Source organism: Dreissena polymorpha, chromosome 7, assembly GCF_020536995.1.
Source record: "Dreissena polymorpha isolate Duluth1 chromosome 7, UMN_Dpol_1.0, whole genome shotgun sequence".
Classification (NCBI taxonomy): Eukaryota; Metazoa; Mollusca; class Bivalvia; order Myida; family Dreissenidae; genus Dreissena; species Dreissena polymorpha.
This window is the reverse complement of record NC_068361.1, coordinates 19293883-19312966: the sequence shown is the minus strand read 5'-3', so window position 1 is coordinate 19312966 and position 19084 is coordinate 19293883. Positions and strand designations below refer to the sequence as shown.

Here is a 19084-nt window from a genome sequence, read left to right as displayed (position 1 = left end):
ACAGTGAATAATTGTAACATACCTTTATCCAACGCGTCACACGTCATGTTCAGGCTTTTATAGTCGGGACATTTCTGGAAACGTTCGAAAATAATAATAATAATAATAATAATAATAATAATAATAATAAAACAAAAAACAAATTATATTAATTGATCAAGTCATATTTTTAAATGTTACAAAAAAGTAAGTGTATTGCACAAAATATATTTTCCTTAGTAAAATTACGAGATTTTGGTACGTTACGTGTACATCTTTTAGCAATGGATTAAAATGCAATACAAAGTTTTTCTATGATAAAATATAATATAGCCGTTATGCCTTTTAAACACGATGTTATACATTAGTTTCACAATACAAGACACAGTTATTTCTCTTATGTTCTTCTTAAATACGAGGTACCACACGAACTAAAGAGCTTAATTTACCGTTAAACAAAATGTAGCACAAATATCGTCCCGAGTAGGATGGTAAGACACATGCTATTTCTTTTTCATGAAAATAAAGTAAACATTATATACCCTTACCTGAATCTTACAGAGTTATTACCCTACCTGCATATTACAAAGCAGGTATTTCGTCCATGGCCCTTCGCAGTGCTTCCCGCCGTATCTGGGTCTGGTAAAACGGGTATAGAAATGTTTACCTTACGTAGGAACATAATACAAAATATGTATATTGCACATGTTCAAACTTTCAATTATTTTTTTAATATAAAAAATAGTACGTATGGATGAACCATTAAACCGAAGACGGCTTCAAAATTGTCGTCGTATCCCAATATCAGCTTGTGAACGAAAATACAGTTTAAGATACTAGCTTGCTATAGTTCGTTCAGTTACAGTCAATATTCACCAATGACTGTTCGTTTCGTACGAAACCTTTTGAACGGTAAGTTCGCTGCGAACGTTTAAAGAGCGGCACACATTGATAACAAATCGGATATGATTGATGATTTAAGAAACACTTTTTATTTTGATAAAATACAGAAATTAATTGAGTAGTAATTGATAAGAAGGAAATATTTGGCATTGTGTTTCAGTTTAAAATAACATACATGTATATGAATTACTGAAATTTCATTCTGAAACAGCATGCCGGTACGCCATTTGGGATATATACGCACACTACATCCGAATGCGTTTGCTGTCGATCGCGAACGTTGGTTACGAGGTTACCCCTAAAAGGAAGTGGAATTTGGGGGGTTACATGCAGTCAGTTTGCTACTTAGCACATACGATGCAGGTCCTGGTGCATACACTTTAAAAAATGCATTTCAAATTATAATTTTTGGTATCAATTTAAAGGTACATGTGTAAGTCACAGGGCAAAACGCCTGAATCGTGCATTTCTTTGTACGTTGGTGGTTGCCAGCCTCAATAGTATGGCATGGTGTTTGCATAAAGATGGCGATGCCGGTGTCTGTAAAAACCGGTGCATATGTTATAAGGTAATTATTTTGAGTTACTATACATAGATTTTTTGTCTAATGCAGTTGTTTTGTAAGCTTATGAAACCACCTGTCCAGTCATGTATAGTGATATATTGTCTATACGCTCGGTCATGTTGCAATTTAAGATCAAAGATTGCGAATTCTATATATAACAAAGAAGTAAATTAATTGGGGATGCGTAACATACGAGCCTTCCGTACAGGGGTGGTATTCCAGAAACATCTCAAGTCATTTCTTAAATAATTTCACTTAAGTTCAAAATAACAATGTTTTGTACTTCTTTACTAGATATTAAGGAATCACATGTTATTCCTAGAATAACATTGACATAATGATTTTATTTCGATGTAATTATTGATGCCAAACTATTTCAATAGGAAATGAAACACTTAAGAAAAATTCCTAATTTAAGAATAAGAATTTAACTTAAGATTCTTTTGGAATACGACCCCAGTGACCGAACGTTCGGAACAGTTCGCAAACGTTCACTTTAACTGAACGAACTATTGAATAAAAACTATTGTGTTGATATTGGACACGGATTATTTTTGCAGTCATTCGCTTCTTGCAGTTGTCAGTTAATGCCATACGTATGTGAACTTACGTTTGTTGAACTACTAAGGATGGGTATCTTTACACAGAAAAAGTGAGTTGATTTACGGACGCTCGATAAGTAATTGTCGGTTCAGGTAATATTTTAAAGTACCCCGGGTACTCTATAGTAAACTACAAAAAACCCGAGTGCGGAAAGAATACTAAAAAGTATGCCGGAGTATTTGCGTGCACGGGGTAAATTGTAGTATACTAAAGAGGCGCTTTAGTACTATATGTACTTGAGCCGACAATGATCAATTGTGTCTCACTTTGGGTCCGTGCACGTCCTTGTCTGCATCAAAACGCCTCCCCCGCATGTGCGACTGCACGTGGCGCTCACCCATGGGCTCCATCCCCCTGGGATAGGGTCTGTCTGAAGCGAAGTGTTCATCGCAACTGACTGGCCGCTCATGCACCACTGGAATACAACGGTACTTCCGGTATATTTTATTTAGAGACATAGCTGTGTAGCTCTCATGTAACAATATGTTGTGTACCGTATACTAGAATGTCAAATGTCAAGCAGAGATATTTGTTAAGATTAATTATAACCAGATATACTGCTTCAACACAGTTGACAAGTTGTCAAACGAGATTGTGTCTTATTCAAACAAAAATACATTTTACAGCAAATAATATATAAAAATTCACTAGCGCATTGCATATTTAATCCCTTATTTAAACAGTGTATTACAGTTACTGTCAGAAATCAGAAATCAAAGCAACACAAAGATATAATTCGCTTTAGAAGAACTTACTGTACTTTTGTCGATATGTCAAATGTAAGAGTCTGAAAGTTGGTGAAAGAACTTATTAAATCTAAAATATTCAATACCATCTTAAAATCTAGATGCGAAACGAGGCAAAAGCCGACAGAACGACAATTCATCTACACTTTTTTTATCGGCCAACACCTTTATAAACGAATACTTGTCGAGTGGCTTCACCAATTTTAAATTAATATCAACATTTTTTTAGTTTACTGTTGATCATGTTGATGGGCAAATAGAGTGCAAACAGCATCTTCTTCTACAAGCTTGCTTCACAAAGACGCATCTTCGCTGGACGTTTAAATTCTGCGAGACGGGCTCAGATTGTAAAATCTCGTTAAAATGTATATGGAAGAAATGCAGCTCAGAAAAATATCGGCGACTTACGTCATCGCTATTTAATATCATAAGGTTAAGTATCGTTTCGTTTTACAATTGCAAAATCAATAAAAATAAATAAAAATGCCCTATATCTTTGTTTTCGTATTATGCATATTTTTGGTTATCATGCACCGTGCAAGAACATACCGCTAATGTCTTGAAAGTCATAGTTGGTGTGTTCATAGGTAGCAATGACAGCTTCTTTCATTCTCTAAAACCTCTGAAGTTTATCACGTTGATATACCGGAACGTAAGTGAATAAACATAACAAGATGTGAATGTATGAGAACATGTACGACTATTTAGCAGACGTACGTGTCATGTAAAATGGACACTTTTGTCCCACACTTAATCTACACACTTTTCCTGGAAGTAAACATGTGTCACTTTAGTTATAAATAGTCTTTTAATTTGGTGTTTGTTTGCATGTGCAATAAGGCCAATTTCATCTCTATAAGTTTTAGTGTGTAATACCGGTAAGTCACCCAGCTATGATCGAGACATAAGTGAAAACAATGAATATTAAAATATTAACTTTGATGATTTCCGGCTATGAATATAAATGCAACTTAGTGGTTATTAACGAACCCATGAAGATCAGCGGAGTCGTTCCTGACACCTTTTTTTTTATTAAACAAATTAACGTAACAACGATCTTTCGCCATGTATTGTCCCGAGCAAATACTCACATCGTGTACATGAATTTTGAATTACCTTTTATCCTTATAATCACAGCAATTCCACAAAATGATATCTTTTGTTTAAACAAAAAATGGACTGAGCGAATTTGCCCACACGAAATAATGTAATATGGTCAGACAAATAGATAAAATGAAAAAGTTGTTTTGCGTGGAATAGCTTTTTTTGGACAAATCTGAAAAAAGCAAAGTTTTATCATTGGAGGCTTATCAAACCCAATGATGCGATAAAAAACAGGGCGATGATGACACAAATACTATGAAGTTATAGACTATAACAGGGAAAGAAGTTGACATTAAGATTAAGAATCGTGTTGAAAGTATTACTGTTCGGGTGTTGTTACAGTCCGTCCCGTCCATCAGAGGCTGGGAGTAATATTTGGTGCCATGATCGGCGTGGCAGGCGATCTCTTTGCAGGGGTCATGTACTGGGGTCTGCGAAAGGCATTAAAAAAGCGGAACAAAGTTTAGCATCTACAACACATAGAATTGCATCGATCTTTTTGAAATTTATAATTTTCCGAAGCTTAATACGTGTCTATTTATTTTCATTGTAAAACTTAAAAAGTCATATGGTGGTCGTCCGATACGGAAACGCTGCATAGTTAAGGATGATTTAAAAAAAAAATGTAGTCAATCGTGGAACAAGGCTTTTGTAAAGTATACGGTTGTACAGAAATGTCATAGATTCCTGATGGTAAGCAACACTCTTGTCAATCAAGACTTGACATAAGGCCAATCATAGACCTACGAAGAAGAAGTAGGCGTGGTCACCAAGCATAAGACGGCACTGATCGTCCGCTGTGTACACCATGCCGGGTAGAGGCAGCGGGGCGAGCTGGGAGCCATGCAGGTGCGTCATGTCAACGTCTCCACTCACTGGAGCGTTTTCAAGGCATCCAAGATTGAACCTACAAGTTAGAGGGAAGTAAAAGTATTCCAGTAATACACAGAATGTCAGATTATTCCATCAATACCAAAGGAAGTCACACACACACAGGAATCTGCAGTACAAAGGGGTAAACTCCGTCTGCTCAACGGACGGACATACTCAGTGTTTTATCAGTAAAACAGACGGACGCATAATGTGGATTTAGTCGGTCATTGTTAAACATAATACCTACTTGTTGTTGTTGAGTTCCTTTGCGCTGCAATTGGACCTACGGAAGGCGTCCACTCCAGAATTGCCGGACGCGGACATGAGGGCGGGAGGACAGTGGTTATCGCTTGTGTTGTCATGGCTCATGCCGATACTGCGATGTAACAAATATATTCGTTTGTTTTGAGTAAGAAAGCAGAACGCATTTCTTGTCCAGCGTTTAGTGGAATGTTGTAAACTGTGCTTCGTGTTCCAATTTCAATTATTGCTATTAGTATAAGTATTAGTGTTATTATTATTATTATTATTATTATTATTATTATTATTATTATTATTATTATTATTATTATTATTATTATTATCATTATTATCATTATTTTTATTATTATTATTATTATTATTTTAATAATAATAATACTAATTATTATTATTATTATTATTAGAAGTAGCAGTAGTAGTAGTAGTAGTAGTAGTAGTAGTAGTAGTAGTAGTAGTAGTAGTAGTAGTAGTAGTATAGTAGTAGTAGGAGTAGTAGTAGTAGTTGTTGTTGTAGTTGTAGTAGTAGTAGTAGTAGTAGTAAAAGTAGTTGTAGTAGTAGTAGAAGTAGTAGTGGTAATAGTAGTAGTAGTAGTAGTAGTAGTAGAAGTAGTAGTAGTAATAGTAGTAGTAGTAGTAGTAGTAGTAGTTGTAGTAGTAGTAGTAGTAGTAGTAGTAGTAGTAGTAGTAGTAGTAGTAGTAGTAGTAGTAGTAGTAGTAGTAGTAGTAATAGTTTTAGTAGTAGTAGTAGAAGTAGTAGTAATAATAGTAGTAGTAGTAGTAGTAGTAGTAGTAGTAGTAGTAGTAGTAGTAGTAGTAGTAGTAGTAGTAGTAGTAGTAGTAGTAGTAGTAGTAGTAGTAGTAGTTGTAGCAGTAGTAGTAGTAGTATATATTTTGAATATCTGCGGTAAATTATGTTAAGATTGCGTGATGGGGGGTGACGAAGTAACTGTCCGTATATTATGTTTAATAGCCAAATTTAACCTTCGATATTTACGTTTTTCATCGAAATTCAATAAATGGATACCAATGTCTCCATGCTACATGCAAATGACACGATGGAGAAAATCCAAGAGTCCATTACGCGATCAATAAAAAAAAAATATCACTCGACTGTGTATGTAAGACTTTGTACTACGTGACATAGCTCCACTACGTGTGCTGCACTTACAGGTGGCCTATTTCATGCGCCAGAGTGAGGCCGAATACGGGGCCAGTATCTTCCACGACGGCACACTTATTTCGTATCTTACACGCACCAAAGGGGAACGCAAGACCAATGGTGGACTTCCCGTTGTCATTGGCGCCATATTCAATATCATTTCTAAATTTGGGAATAAAAGATTGACGTATGCACTCGTTATTTGTTTAGTGTAGGGGGCGGGGGTGCTTTATGGTATGTTCATACAGATCTAAACACAGTGTTATATTGGACAACACATCTTCATTCCCTGCAGAACGGAAACCAACTAAGGACTCGCGTTCTAAAAAGTTTTCTTTTTCATTTAAAGAATGGAAAATCTTTTACGTTTAATTTTAGTTAATTTCTACACTAAAAAAATATTAATTAGTTACACCAAGGCCTTGACAAACGTAAATAGGGGGACTAAAGAAGATATCCAAACCGTGTTAAAAGGATGGTAACGTCAGTTGTGTTCAGCGTGTGATGCTTGCTCTGCCACTCACAGAAACTATTCATTGTCTTCTCAGCGTCCACTGTGTCACTCACATCAAACCCCTGCAAATACATTATATAAGTAGCTGGTACGTCATACATTCTATTAATAGATCACATACACATGTATTTGTCTTCTCAGCGTCCGGTGTGTCACTCACGGCCAACACCTGCAAAACATCGTGTGAATTTGCTATGACATCATACATTCTATGAATGGCACATCAGACACATTATGTGAATAGCTGCGACGTCATATATTCTATAAATAGCATCACATACACATTTATTTGTCATCACATCGTCCGGCGTGTCACTCACGACCAACACCTGCAAAACATCGTGTGAATTTGCTTTTACATCATACATTCTATAAATAACACAGCAGACACATTCTGTGAATAGCTGCGACGTCATACATTCTATAAATAGCAGGTTGTCTGTCTTTTCAGCGAAAGCTGTGTCTCTAACACCTAACCCCTGCAAACACAGTCTGTGAATAGCTTTGAAGTCATACATTCGAAAATTAGTATGTTAAAACACCTTCTCAGCGTAAGTTGTGTCACTCACGTCAAAACCCTGCAAATACATTCTGTAAATTCATAATTCTATTAATAGCATCTTACACACTTTCTGTGAATAGCCATGAGCAATCAAATTGAATGAATACCATTGTAGTTTTGCACCGCAAAAGTAAAACACCCACGGCGATTAAAACGTCGCAAAATCGTATATGTTAACTAATTTATGCACAAAGTGTTAAAGTTGAGCTATTGTGTTCAGTATATGTCCGTCCGTCTTTTTTCGTGCGTTATGCGGTGTCCGGGGTACGAGTTCCAGTTTACTTCGTTACCGCACGAGAAGCCCCATTTGTTGCTCAAACCGAATGAAAATATTTCCGGTTGTTAATTTGACAATATCTATGCCAAGTTCGATTTGGAACAGTTTTCATAGCAAGTAAGTTAACGCTACACACGCGACATGTATTTATCAATTTTGGTCAAAAAGTTGATTATAACTTCATACGCCATATTTATTGATCAATATTTGTCAAAAAATTGGTGAACACTCCATACCACATTTATTGATCAATCTTGGTAAAAAGTTGGTCAACACTCCATACGCCACATTCATTGATCAATCTTGGTCAAAAAGTTGGTAAACACTCTATACGCCACATTTATTGAAAAATTTGGTCAAAACATTTGTGAACTCACCCCATACGCCACATTTATTTATAAATCTTGGTCAAAAACTTGGTAAACACTCCATACGCCACATTTATTGATCAACCTTGGTCAAAAACTTGGTAAACACTCCATACGCCACATTCATTTTTCAATCCTGGTCAAAAAGTTGTTTAACACTCCATACGCCACATTAATTGATAAACCTTGGTCAAAAACTTGGTAAACACTCCATACGCCACATTCATTGTTCAATCCTGGTCAAAAAGCTGTTTAACAATCCATACGCCACATTTATTGATCAACCTTGGTAAAAAAACTTGGTAAACACTCCATACGCCACATTTATTGATCAATCTTGATAAAAAAATAAATTTTGACAGGACCAAGACCGAGTGCGTATCTGTGTCATTTTTGTCCAAAAGCTAGGCCACTGGCTTAAATTTGATGACAAAATTAGCTGTGCTCTGTGAAAAAGACGTTTAATGCATGTGCGAAAGTGTCATCCCAGATTAGCATGTGCAGTCCGCACAGGATAATTAAGGACGACATTTTCCGCTTTTATGGTATTTTTCGTTTACAGAAATTCTCTTCTTAGCAAAACTCCGGTTAAGGTGGAAAGTGTCGTTTCTGATTAGCCTGTAAGGACTGCACAGGCTAATCAGGAACGACACTTTGCGCACTTAAATTAAACCCCTTTTTCACAGAGCACGGCTCAGATTTATATCGTCAAGTTTTATCTCGTGCCCAATATAAAGCTCACATGTTTTGCTCAATATTGATGATACTTGGTAAAAATGTTTATCTTGGCAATACGTGTATAACAATAGGCAAATTACAAAACTCTCTACACGTTTCCGAAATCCAGGTCACAAATTGAAACTTTGACAAACTTGTTAACACTAGACGCCATATTAATGACTCAGTCTTGATAAAAATATGTAAGCATGTGCATCATATTACCAGATGAAAATCGATAGTATAAGAACGATCGTATAAACTTGAGCTCTATACTATCACTATATTTAGATAAGAAAAAAATGGGTTTTACCAAAACATGAAGAATACGTTTTTGTCAACTACGTAAAAAACATCGTCAGAAAATGCGATGTTTGATATTTATTAATGAAAGAGGAGAAGAAATATATAGAATATTATGTGAGTTTTGAATTTAGATAAAGTTTATCATGCGATGCTTCGAATCATGTTAGCGCGAAGCTTGTCTAATAATCATAAAATATCGCATTTTGTGACGATTTTATCTTTCCGTAATTGACACAAACATATTCTCCAATTAAAAAAACCCAAACAAATCTGTTCTAAAAATAGTGATAGTATCAAGCTAAATTTTATACGATCGTTGTAATACTATCGATTGTCATCTGGTACTAGGATAAAATAAGATAAATAGAATAGTATGTGAGTTTCGTCGGCAAGCCTCGCGCTAACATGGTTCTAAGCCTCGCATGATTAACTTGATCGTTGTCCAAAACTCACATAATATTCTCTATTTATCTTAACAATATCTAGCCAATTTTGAATAAAGATCACATGTTTTAACACTATGGTCACTTGGTAAGCTCTTCAAAATGCGTTAACACTCTTTAAAGCACATTTATGAGTTTAACTTAATAAAACTTGGTAAGATTTTAAATCTTGACGATATCTAGCTGTACTTCAATTATGGGTCCTTCGTGTATCAGAATATTGTTTTAGCGCCTTAAATCTAAAGCAAAACTTTGTAACAAATATAAAAGTGACATGTGGGAATCAATATTGTTGAAAAAACAACAACACAATTCTTATTTTAGAAATATATATAGTATAAGTTCGAATCTGCGTCTAGTTGGTTTAACATAGGTCATCAAGTGAAGTCTTCGGCAATTGGTGTTTCTTGATAAAAGGTGAGCACTTAAGGGACAACAAGGCCCTCTTGTTTCATATGCGACTTTTATAGAAACAACGGTATCATGAAACGGACACCGTACCCCAGTCACATGTATTGGACGAGTTGAACTCAACGATCGTGGACATCACGAGTTTGATAAACGATAATGTATTTTATGGTACACCATACAACATTGACCTACAATGTATATTGGACGATCACAATTGTCTCTGACCTAACAATTTTAAGCAACATCCATGGCTTTAACGGGCCTCCATAACAAAGTTACTTACATTGGACGAGTCGAACAAAATGATCTCTGACAATAAGAGTTTCATCAAGGTGCCAATGGACCGGTCTTCGAACAACTTCGACGCCTGAAACAAATAATAAAATGTACAAGTGATGTAAGATCTCATAAAAACATTTTAAAGACTCGTTTATATAATTCCATAAATGTTCAGCTAACACTCGCTTACAAAACTATGAATTTTTCTAGATATTAAATTTATGGAAAACACATCTTTAACTCATTTGAACACAAACTAGTATTTGACAAGTTAAAAATATTATATCAACGTTACTATATCGATTTATGTATCATAACATTGCAATCCACAACTGCTACTAACGTATCTCGTAATAGGAACGCGGACATACATTAAACGAATTTATGCGAAACTCGTTCTGGAAACTACAGTTATACTTCGTACTAACATCTTAATTAAAAACTATATACGAATATTTATCATCAATAAGAAAACAACATTGCTTTGAATAAGAACAAAATGTCAACGAACTTACAGATTTGATAGAGACCACTAAAGCTATAACCACAATTGGTACTAAAATTAAACGGTTTCGCGGGTCGAAAAATGGAAAAAAATACTCGCGGATCCGGTACAAAGGTTTGCCTACGAAACCTGCTCGTGTCGCTTTTTCATGAAAGAGAAAACGCTTAGTTTATTTGTAGTTAGATTAAATATGTGGTGTCAAAGTGTATTCTCAAACTTTTGTAAGAGTCGCTTTCAATCCCAAATTTAGAAAATGCACGCATTAAACGAATGTAAGTTTATGTTTGGTTTGCTGAAACTGGTAAACATATGTTTGAAAATAACATGGCGAATTTCTGAAACGGAACTTGTCTTAAAAATCTAAATCGACTTAAACTTGAAACTGCATTTAAAGCAAATCTTGCTAAGTTCTTAATTTGCCTTCACATTAAAGTAAGAAAAACTTTCTGAGATGCTGAAAATATGTAGTTGTTTCTGTGGTTTGTATCGTTCTCTCATGTAAATAATGTTAAATGAATTATCTTAGTTCTTTACAAAACGTATAGTCGGGCCGCGCTATGCGAAAGGGGGGTTAAATGCATTGCTAAGTGTCAGGGACGACACTGTTCGCTTTTATTTTATTTTTCGTTTAACGGAAGACTGTTCTTGACGAACATTTATTTCGGCTTCGGACAGCAACGGCTTATCTGGGACGAAACATTATGCATATGTATTAAACCCAATTTTCACAATTTGGTCTATACTAAATAAATAATAAATTAATACATGTTTCAGTATTTTAGTCAATATTTGATTAGTTATACTATATCTAAAATACATTAACTGCAGATGGCGCTAAATGAAACGCGTTATAAAATGCAGTTTTCTTTTTGTATAAACTTATTTAAACACTGACCCGAAAAACCCGAATATTCACATTTTTTATTTAATTTTGACTAGCCGTACAAACAACCAATATAATTTCCAATCACTAACGATGTTAAAGCCAGTGAAGACGTACTGTTCAATCACTTACGATGTTAAAGCCAGTGAAGACGTACTGTTCAATCACTTACGATGTTAAAGCCAGTGAAGACGTACTGTTCAATCACTTACGATGTTAAAGCCAGTGAAGACGTACTTTTCAATCACGTACGATGTTAAGCTAGTGAAGACGTACTGTTCTATCACTTACGATGTTAAAGCCAGTGAAGACGTACTGTTCTATCACTAACGATGTTAAAGCCAGTGAAGACGTACTGTTCAATCACTTACGATGTTAAAGCCAGTGAAGACGTACTGTTCAATCACTTACGATGTTAAAGCCAGTGAAGACGTACGGGAGAATGGTGTCGTTGTGGAATCTCGCCATGACAGGGTCGATCACGATTCCCGCCTCTATGTACCTGTAGCGTGACAGGGCACGTGATCACAACATACAACTGACAATGTAAAAACAACTGGCAATGTACCGACAACTGGCAACGTACACACTTATTGTTAAAGAAACAAATAGTTTTTATCAATAGAAAATACACAAACTATAACTTCAAGGTTTGACTGAGGTGTCAGGTTTATTAACCGGTTAAAAAGCAAAAACATTAAAAAAAAACAATCAAAAAGATGTACATGCTTCATAGCGGTACAATAACATTTCATTCTAGTTACAAGTAATAAAAATAGAAAACTATAACGTGTATGGGTAATCTTCTTTGCAATAAAGTTTGGATTACGTTAGTAGTTTAGTAACGCTGTCAGTCAGACATGATGAATTAGTGATTATACATAGAGATAATCACCACACAAGAGGACATTATATAAGACAGAACATAGAAGACAAGGTTTCAGCATTCATGCAGTATAGCTCTACTATGGATATTCTGTAAGAATAATTATATATGTGTGTGTTTTCGTGCTGTAGTGTTGTGTCCAGTGTTTGGTGTATTTCGTCATACAGCTTTGCAATCGGTCTCTTGCAAGATATTTAGAGGACCTAATGTTATAATTAGGCTGTACAAACTGTAGTTTTGCTTTGTTTATAACACTCGTTGAGATCTATTGTATTCCACATAGAGCTATTTAAATGAAGCGACAGTTTCACACCTAGTCCTGTATTTGTAACTGAGCCAAAGTGTGTGTTGTCTTAGGAATTATGAACGCTGCTGTTATTTCAGGGTATCGTCAACCATGCATTGTGTGATGTTAAATTTAATAAAATTTGTCGAACACACTGCCGTCAAGTGTCTACAAGTATGTCATATGTTTCACACTGGCTTAATTGCGTTTGATGATTGTTTTAATTCAATTATATGCCGCTTCTTCGTCGACTGGTATTACTGATACACGCCTAAAATGATCTATTTTTGGTGTGTTAGATTTGGAAAAAAAATAAGAAATACAACATCTTTCATGGTACAAACATTCATAGGCCTCTCGCACAGTGACTTTTATGAAAAATACTTAGAATACTATAAATATATGATCCGCGCTCTGTGAAAAGGGGGTTTAATGCATGTGCGTAATGTGTCGCCCCAGATTAAACTGTGCAGTCCGCACAGGCTAATCCAGGGCAACACTTTCACCCTAAACTGGATTTTTATTAAGAAGAGACTTTCTGTAAACGAAAAATACCATAAAGCGGAAAGTGTCTTCTCTGATTAGCCTGTGCGTACTGCACATGCTAATCTGGTACGACACATTTCGCACATGAATTAATCCCCCATTTCACAGAGCACTGCTTAATGTATACAAGGGATACAACTGACACACCAAGGTCTGAACTTAATCGAAACATAAGCCCTGTGATCTCACCTGGTTTTCATTTCGTTGACCTGGTGCCTCCCTTGTGCTTGAGAAGTGGGATAGAGTATGTCGGTAACGTCGTCTGCAAACGGCAAACACCGATCAAAGCTGAGGAACGTATTATGTTCTCTATATTTCATTATTAAAATATTATTACATCAACGAGTTTTACCTTTTCAACAAAAAAGTTTTCATATAATATAATAGCGAATTGTGATCGCTAAACTTAGATTTTCAATCAGCAAAAACAATCAAAAACGAGAGTCATACATTATGAAAACCGTGATTAACGTGCGTATTTACTGTAGTATTAAGTCACCACTAAATAAAGATAAAGACCGCCGACATTTTCTTTTCAACGATATTTGAATGGACAGTGTAATATGTTAAGTGTGCGTAGTCTTACCTTCCGTCTTGCACACGTGCTTGTCTCCCTGGTAACGGTAGATCAGGTGATTGGGCGACGCTGACGTTGACGTCTGATCCGATGTCCGACTCATGGGGTAGATGAACAGGCTCGTGTTGCCGAAACTGAGCAACCCTTTCTGTGAAGAGAACATCATTTTTTATTTCAATATTGGAATACAATCATGTTTTTTTATGGTTTCTTTTGACCTTAAAATAAATGTTCAAAGAGGGTGATTCGTGTTGCAAAAACTGAGCATCCCTTTTTGTGAAGAACAATATTTTCTTTTCAAAATCTTTTCACAAGAAATAAGATTCGCTTCTGTTAACAAATGAATTAGAAATAATTTAATGTTTTACTATATTCATTTTCTATATCCGTAGGATTGTTAAACTTCTTTAAACTGAATGAATTTTTTTTTAATCGATTATTTATCACATTTCTTTAAAAGTGATCGTATTGCAACAAAAACATCAAATAAGAGGACAATATCACTTTATTTTAACTAGTACATGTATTTGATTTACGCCCACTCCCTTAAAGTTAACAATTCTTGCACTGAAATCAGTTTCAACTTATTGGATTCTAGCTCAGTTTAATGAAGGTCAAATGTTTTCCGAATCTTTATCTTGGGAAGAACAAGTACGTGGTTTCTTTCGAAATATCCTAAAATCGCTCATGAAATGTGGTTTAAACTGGGACATCAAAGAGGGACGCTTTATCTGCTACTTTATTATGACCTAAAATCAATGAAACACGTTCCCTATGTTATTGACCCACACGACCTTACCAGCCCTCCACAGACGCTGGCCGCCACCCAGGAGTCGTTGTGGGCGCTGGTAGTTCCGGTGTAGTAGCACGTGACGTCATGCTCCATGCAGGGGCTCACCGTTGAGTGGCCGCTTCCGTTCACTTGACGGATGATGCAGCCTGCAAATACATGTTAGCCCCGTTTTGGAAAAACTGGGCTTAATGCACGTGGGTAAAGTGTCATCCCAGATTAGCCTGTGCATTCCTCGCGGTGACGACACTTTTCGCTTTTATGGAATTGCTCATTTATAGTAGACAATAATCCAGTTAAGGCGGAAAGTGTTGTCCCCGAATAGCGTGTGCGGACTTGACGTGCTTATATGGGACAACATTTTACGCACATACGTTCACGTGCCGAATGATGCAGCCTGCGAAGGGAAACAGCTAATACCATGTTCAGACTACACACAGATTATTCAGCTTTATTAGAGATTGAGGTTTAGTATGAAAAATCGGCCATTTAACCATTTTTGATTTTAATAGTTATATATGGGCCGTGCTCTGTGAAAAGGGGGTTTAATGCATGTTTGTAATGTGTCGTCCCAGATTAAACTGTGCAGTTCGCACAGGCTAATCAGGGGCGACACTTTCCCGTAAACTGGATTTTTGTAAAGAAGAGACGTTTTTTAGTAGACAAAAATCCAGTTGAGGCGGAAAGTGTTGTCCCAGAATAGCGTGTGCGGACTGTATAAGTTAATATTGGACGACTTTTTACGCACATACGTTCACGTGCCGAATGATGCAGCCTGCGAAGGGAAACAGAAAATACCATGTTCAGACTACACACAGATTATTCAGCTTTATCAGAAATTGAGGTTTAATATGAAAACTCGGCCATTTAACCAATATTTATTTTAATAATTATATATGGGCCGTGCTCTGTGAAAAGGGTGTTTAATGCATGTGCGTACATGTATAGTGTCGTCCCAGATAAGCCTGTGCAGACTGCACATTCTAATGTGGGACGAGACTTTACGCACATGCAATAAATCCCCTTTTCACAGAACGCGGATCATATATTGTTTTTGGTTGGATTATGGAATAACCTTACTGTTGGGCAAAGCATGATAGCTTGAACATGTATAAAAGTAAAGCATAAACAGCATAGTATTAGGCAATCGAGATAATTTGTTAGAAATATCAATTGCATACTTTATTGTTGTTTTTTCTCTTTCATAAATATAATAAAACGACCTTGATCAAGATTGCAAATGGATAAAATAACAAGACGCACATTGACTTACTTTCTAAGATGACCACTGAAAACTACTTTAGCAATTAAAGTATATAATCACAAGGTAATAACGTGATTATCAAGATGGCGACGTCCATGCATAGGCCGGTATTGTTTGCCGTTTTTAACCCCTAATTATTTGTATTTATTTTTTTAATTCCGCTCACTCTCCATCTATATTAGCAAGAAAGTTACTGGCGTGTATTTCATAGTAATATTCGCTCTATATTTCGACTTTACTCGCTGCGAAATATTTGAGCGGAATGACCTAATTAGAGCTCAACTAAGAAAACTTGCGGGGTGTAAAGTGGAGATATAAAGCAAATTTAAATACGAAATTAACGCTAATCAACTTTTTACTGATATGGCTGCAAAGTGAGCGTCATTTAAAACAAAAGTAATTCAGTGTATACAACAGCGAAAAATAACTTTCTCAGCATGGACGTCGCCATCTTGACTATCACGTGATTACCCCCTCTGATAATAGTCGATTTTGTTGAACTGAAACTAAAATTTAAACTCAGATATAGGATGTTAGAGTGTATATAGAGTGTCATCATTAATCTCGCACTAATCTGTTATGGAGCTATTCATAATTTAGCCGCGCTTTAAGAAATCGGGTCTTAATGCATGTGCGTAAAGTGTCGTCCCATATTAGCTTGTGCTGTCCGCAGAGTCTATTTAGGGAAGGTACTTTCCGCTTTGATGGATTAAATTTATTTAAATAGTTACGTGCAAACAAACATACAGTCTAGGCGGAAAGAGTCATCAATATTTAGCCTGTACGAACAGCACAGGCTAATCAGGGACGACACTTTACGCGCATGCGTTAAGTTCCGTTTTTCAAGAGTCCGACTCATATATATTACCCGATGAAATCATGTTCGTATTCTTTCGCAGATTGATCGTGAACGTTTCGTTGCCGAACGACACTCGGTACTGCAGTGTTGGCGGCCGCTTCCGGAATTGCTTGACGTCGACGTCGGAATGTTCCGTTCCGTTTAAGAGATGCACGACAACCGACTGGTATTCCGGCACTGAGAACGTGAACAATATATTCACATGGGGATCAGCAGTAATTTTGTATGAGCTGATGGGGGTTTTGAATTAGCCGATGGGCAAATATTAAACTGACGACATTTAATGTTATTTATAGGCTATAGTGTATGTATAAGATCTCTGTTATTGCGTTATACACGACAATTTGAACGAACGAACAAGCATAACAATAACACAAAACAACCGGAACTGAAAACGTGAAAGATCTATTAGCAGGCGCATCGACGGGATTGTAGTTGTATGGGGTGGGATTCTGAGTAATAAGGAGCGGGAAATGATGAGTTTCTTGAAAATATTTGAAATTAAGTGTTTGAAAACCCAATTATTTGTAACAGCAAGCTCTTTGTTTAGTAGTAGAGAATAAAAAATAAAATATTTAAAATTTGAGAGGAGGGAATTTATTAAAATAGAAATTAGGAATGTACGCGGTTATTGAAGAATTCACAGATATCGCAAATATGACTCGTATGATACGAATGGTTATGTCATAAAAAAGGATGTGTATAAATGAACCGTGCTCTGTGAAAACGGGTTATATGCATGTGCGTTAAGTGTCGTCCCAGATAAGCCTGTGCAGTCCGCAAAGGCTAATCAGGGACGACACTTTCCGCCTAAGCTGGATGTTTGCTAAGAAGAGACTTTCTTTTCAAAGAAAATATTATAAAAGCGGAAAGTGTCGTCCCTGATTAGCCTGTGCGGATTGCACAAGCTAATCTGGGACGACACTTTACGCATATGTATTAGACCCCTTTTTCACAGAGAACGGCAAAATATAAGATTCAAATCAATATCTGCAAACGCAATTAACTAACAAAACGCTGTAGCTGGAACGTATTTTTTTCAACAACACTAATTTATTTTACATACAGTCAGTGGAGGCATCGGTCCCAAAGATGGCAATTCTCTCTAGAGTGTCTAACACAGGTATTGTGTCCGCTACTGTATACAGCTGTAATAATATATGATAAAGATATGGATCTTGAAAGAACGTGTTGATGCATGAAAGAAAATATATCAATGCAAAAAATCAACAATTTGTTTAGATCTTATTTTTTAAGAAAAACCTATTGAAATAAATTGAACATACTGAAAGAATTCATACCCGTAACGACGAGAAAGTGACCAAACAAGACATCCAAATAGAAATCATGGCTATCCCCACATATGTCCACCAAATGATGATTAAGGAGGTAAAGGTTTCACTTTGTGGACATGTATTCTTAACACAGCTTAATCACTGCAATACTAACGATAACACCTTTTTAACATACGATAACGCTATGCACATAACTATACTTTTTATGTTTCGACTGAAAGGTTGAGCGATAACTTTATAGCGTTCCGTGGTCTGTCATTATCCCGATTCCCAATTGACAACCCATGTTAAAGGGGCTTATCCACAGGTAGAACATACAAGTTATTGATGAACATTGAAACTTACAGTAACAGAACAAAACGAACACAAAGTTATGGGACCAAAACAGACTAACACATTAAAAGAATGCAACACGACGGACGGATTACACGCTACATTGCAACGATAACGTGACTTTGCGAATCAATCTGACACAACCATCAAACCCAACGTTACTATAAACGTTACTCTACGCTAAACCCGACTCTTCGATTCAACCCGACGTTTCGATTAACGTGACTTTTCGATTCAACCCGAATCTTCCATTCAACCCGATGCTACGACTAACGTGACTCTACGAGCAACCCGAATCTTTCATGCAGCCCGACGCTACGATTAACGTGACTCTTCGATTCAAACCGACGCTAAGATGCAACCCCAACTATGATAAACGTTATTAAATAACAAATAAAACTTATTTCGTTTCCACATAAACGCTGCAGTGTTATTGGATACGTTTGATACATAGTAAATGCAGTGCCTTTAATTCGAACAACCAACTGTTTCAACAATCCGCATTTGAATCTGGGCCATGGCAGTATTTGGGCTGTATTATGGTCCACATGGAACCAACATTCGTATAGGGCGCAGTATCGTAATGCGTCAATTAAAAAGTGTACAATTTATCAGTATAATGACGGACAACCAGGCAATTAGATAGCAGTTAATTTTCTGGCTGCGATAACATTTGTTTTGTCACATTATACACCGAAATCCGGGTTAAACCGCGCCTCGACGTCTTTACGCAGACTTATGAAAGAAAAATCATGTTTTAATTTGATAAGCTTAATTTGCACAAAAAGCT

The 19084-nt window shown here is 36.3% G+C and overlaps 1 protein-coding gene across 1 annotated transcript in view; it reads right to left on the bottom strand.

The window, feature by feature from the left end:
* LOC127837781 (A disintegrin and metalloproteinase with thrombospondin motifs 7-like) overlaps positions 1-18150 on the bottom strand; it is a 44400-nt gene extending 26250 nt beyond the window's left edge. The window contains exons 1-16 of the mRNA XM_052365155.1: positions 17968-18150; positions 17733-17814; positions 16676-16843; positions 14553-14692; positions 13763-13901; positions 13366-13438; positions 11870-11960; positions 10075-10158; positions 6657-6769; positions 6203-6355; positions 5021-5149; positions 4648-4807; positions 4224-4331; positions 2317-2465; positions 555-618; positions 23-74 (exon numbers count right to left, since the gene is read on the bottom strand). Coding sequence (XP_052221115.1) covers positions 23-74; positions 555-618; positions 2317-2465; positions 4224-4331; positions 4648-4807; positions 5021-5149; positions 6203-6355; positions 6657-6769; positions 10075-10158; positions 11870-11960; positions 13366-13438; positions 13763-13901; positions 14553-14692; positions 16676-16843; positions 17733-17814; positions 17968-18015 — 1753 coding nt within the window. The 5' untranslated portion in view covers positions 18016-18150. The remainder of the gene's footprint in view (positions 1-22; positions 75-554; positions 619-2316; positions 2466-4223; positions 4332-4647; positions 4808-5020; positions 5150-6202; positions 6356-6656; positions 6770-10074; positions 10159-11869; positions 11961-13365; positions 13439-13762; positions 13902-14552; positions 14693-16675; positions 16844-17732; positions 17815-17967) is intronic.
* Between the last annotated feature and the right edge of the window lie 934 nt (positions 18151-19084).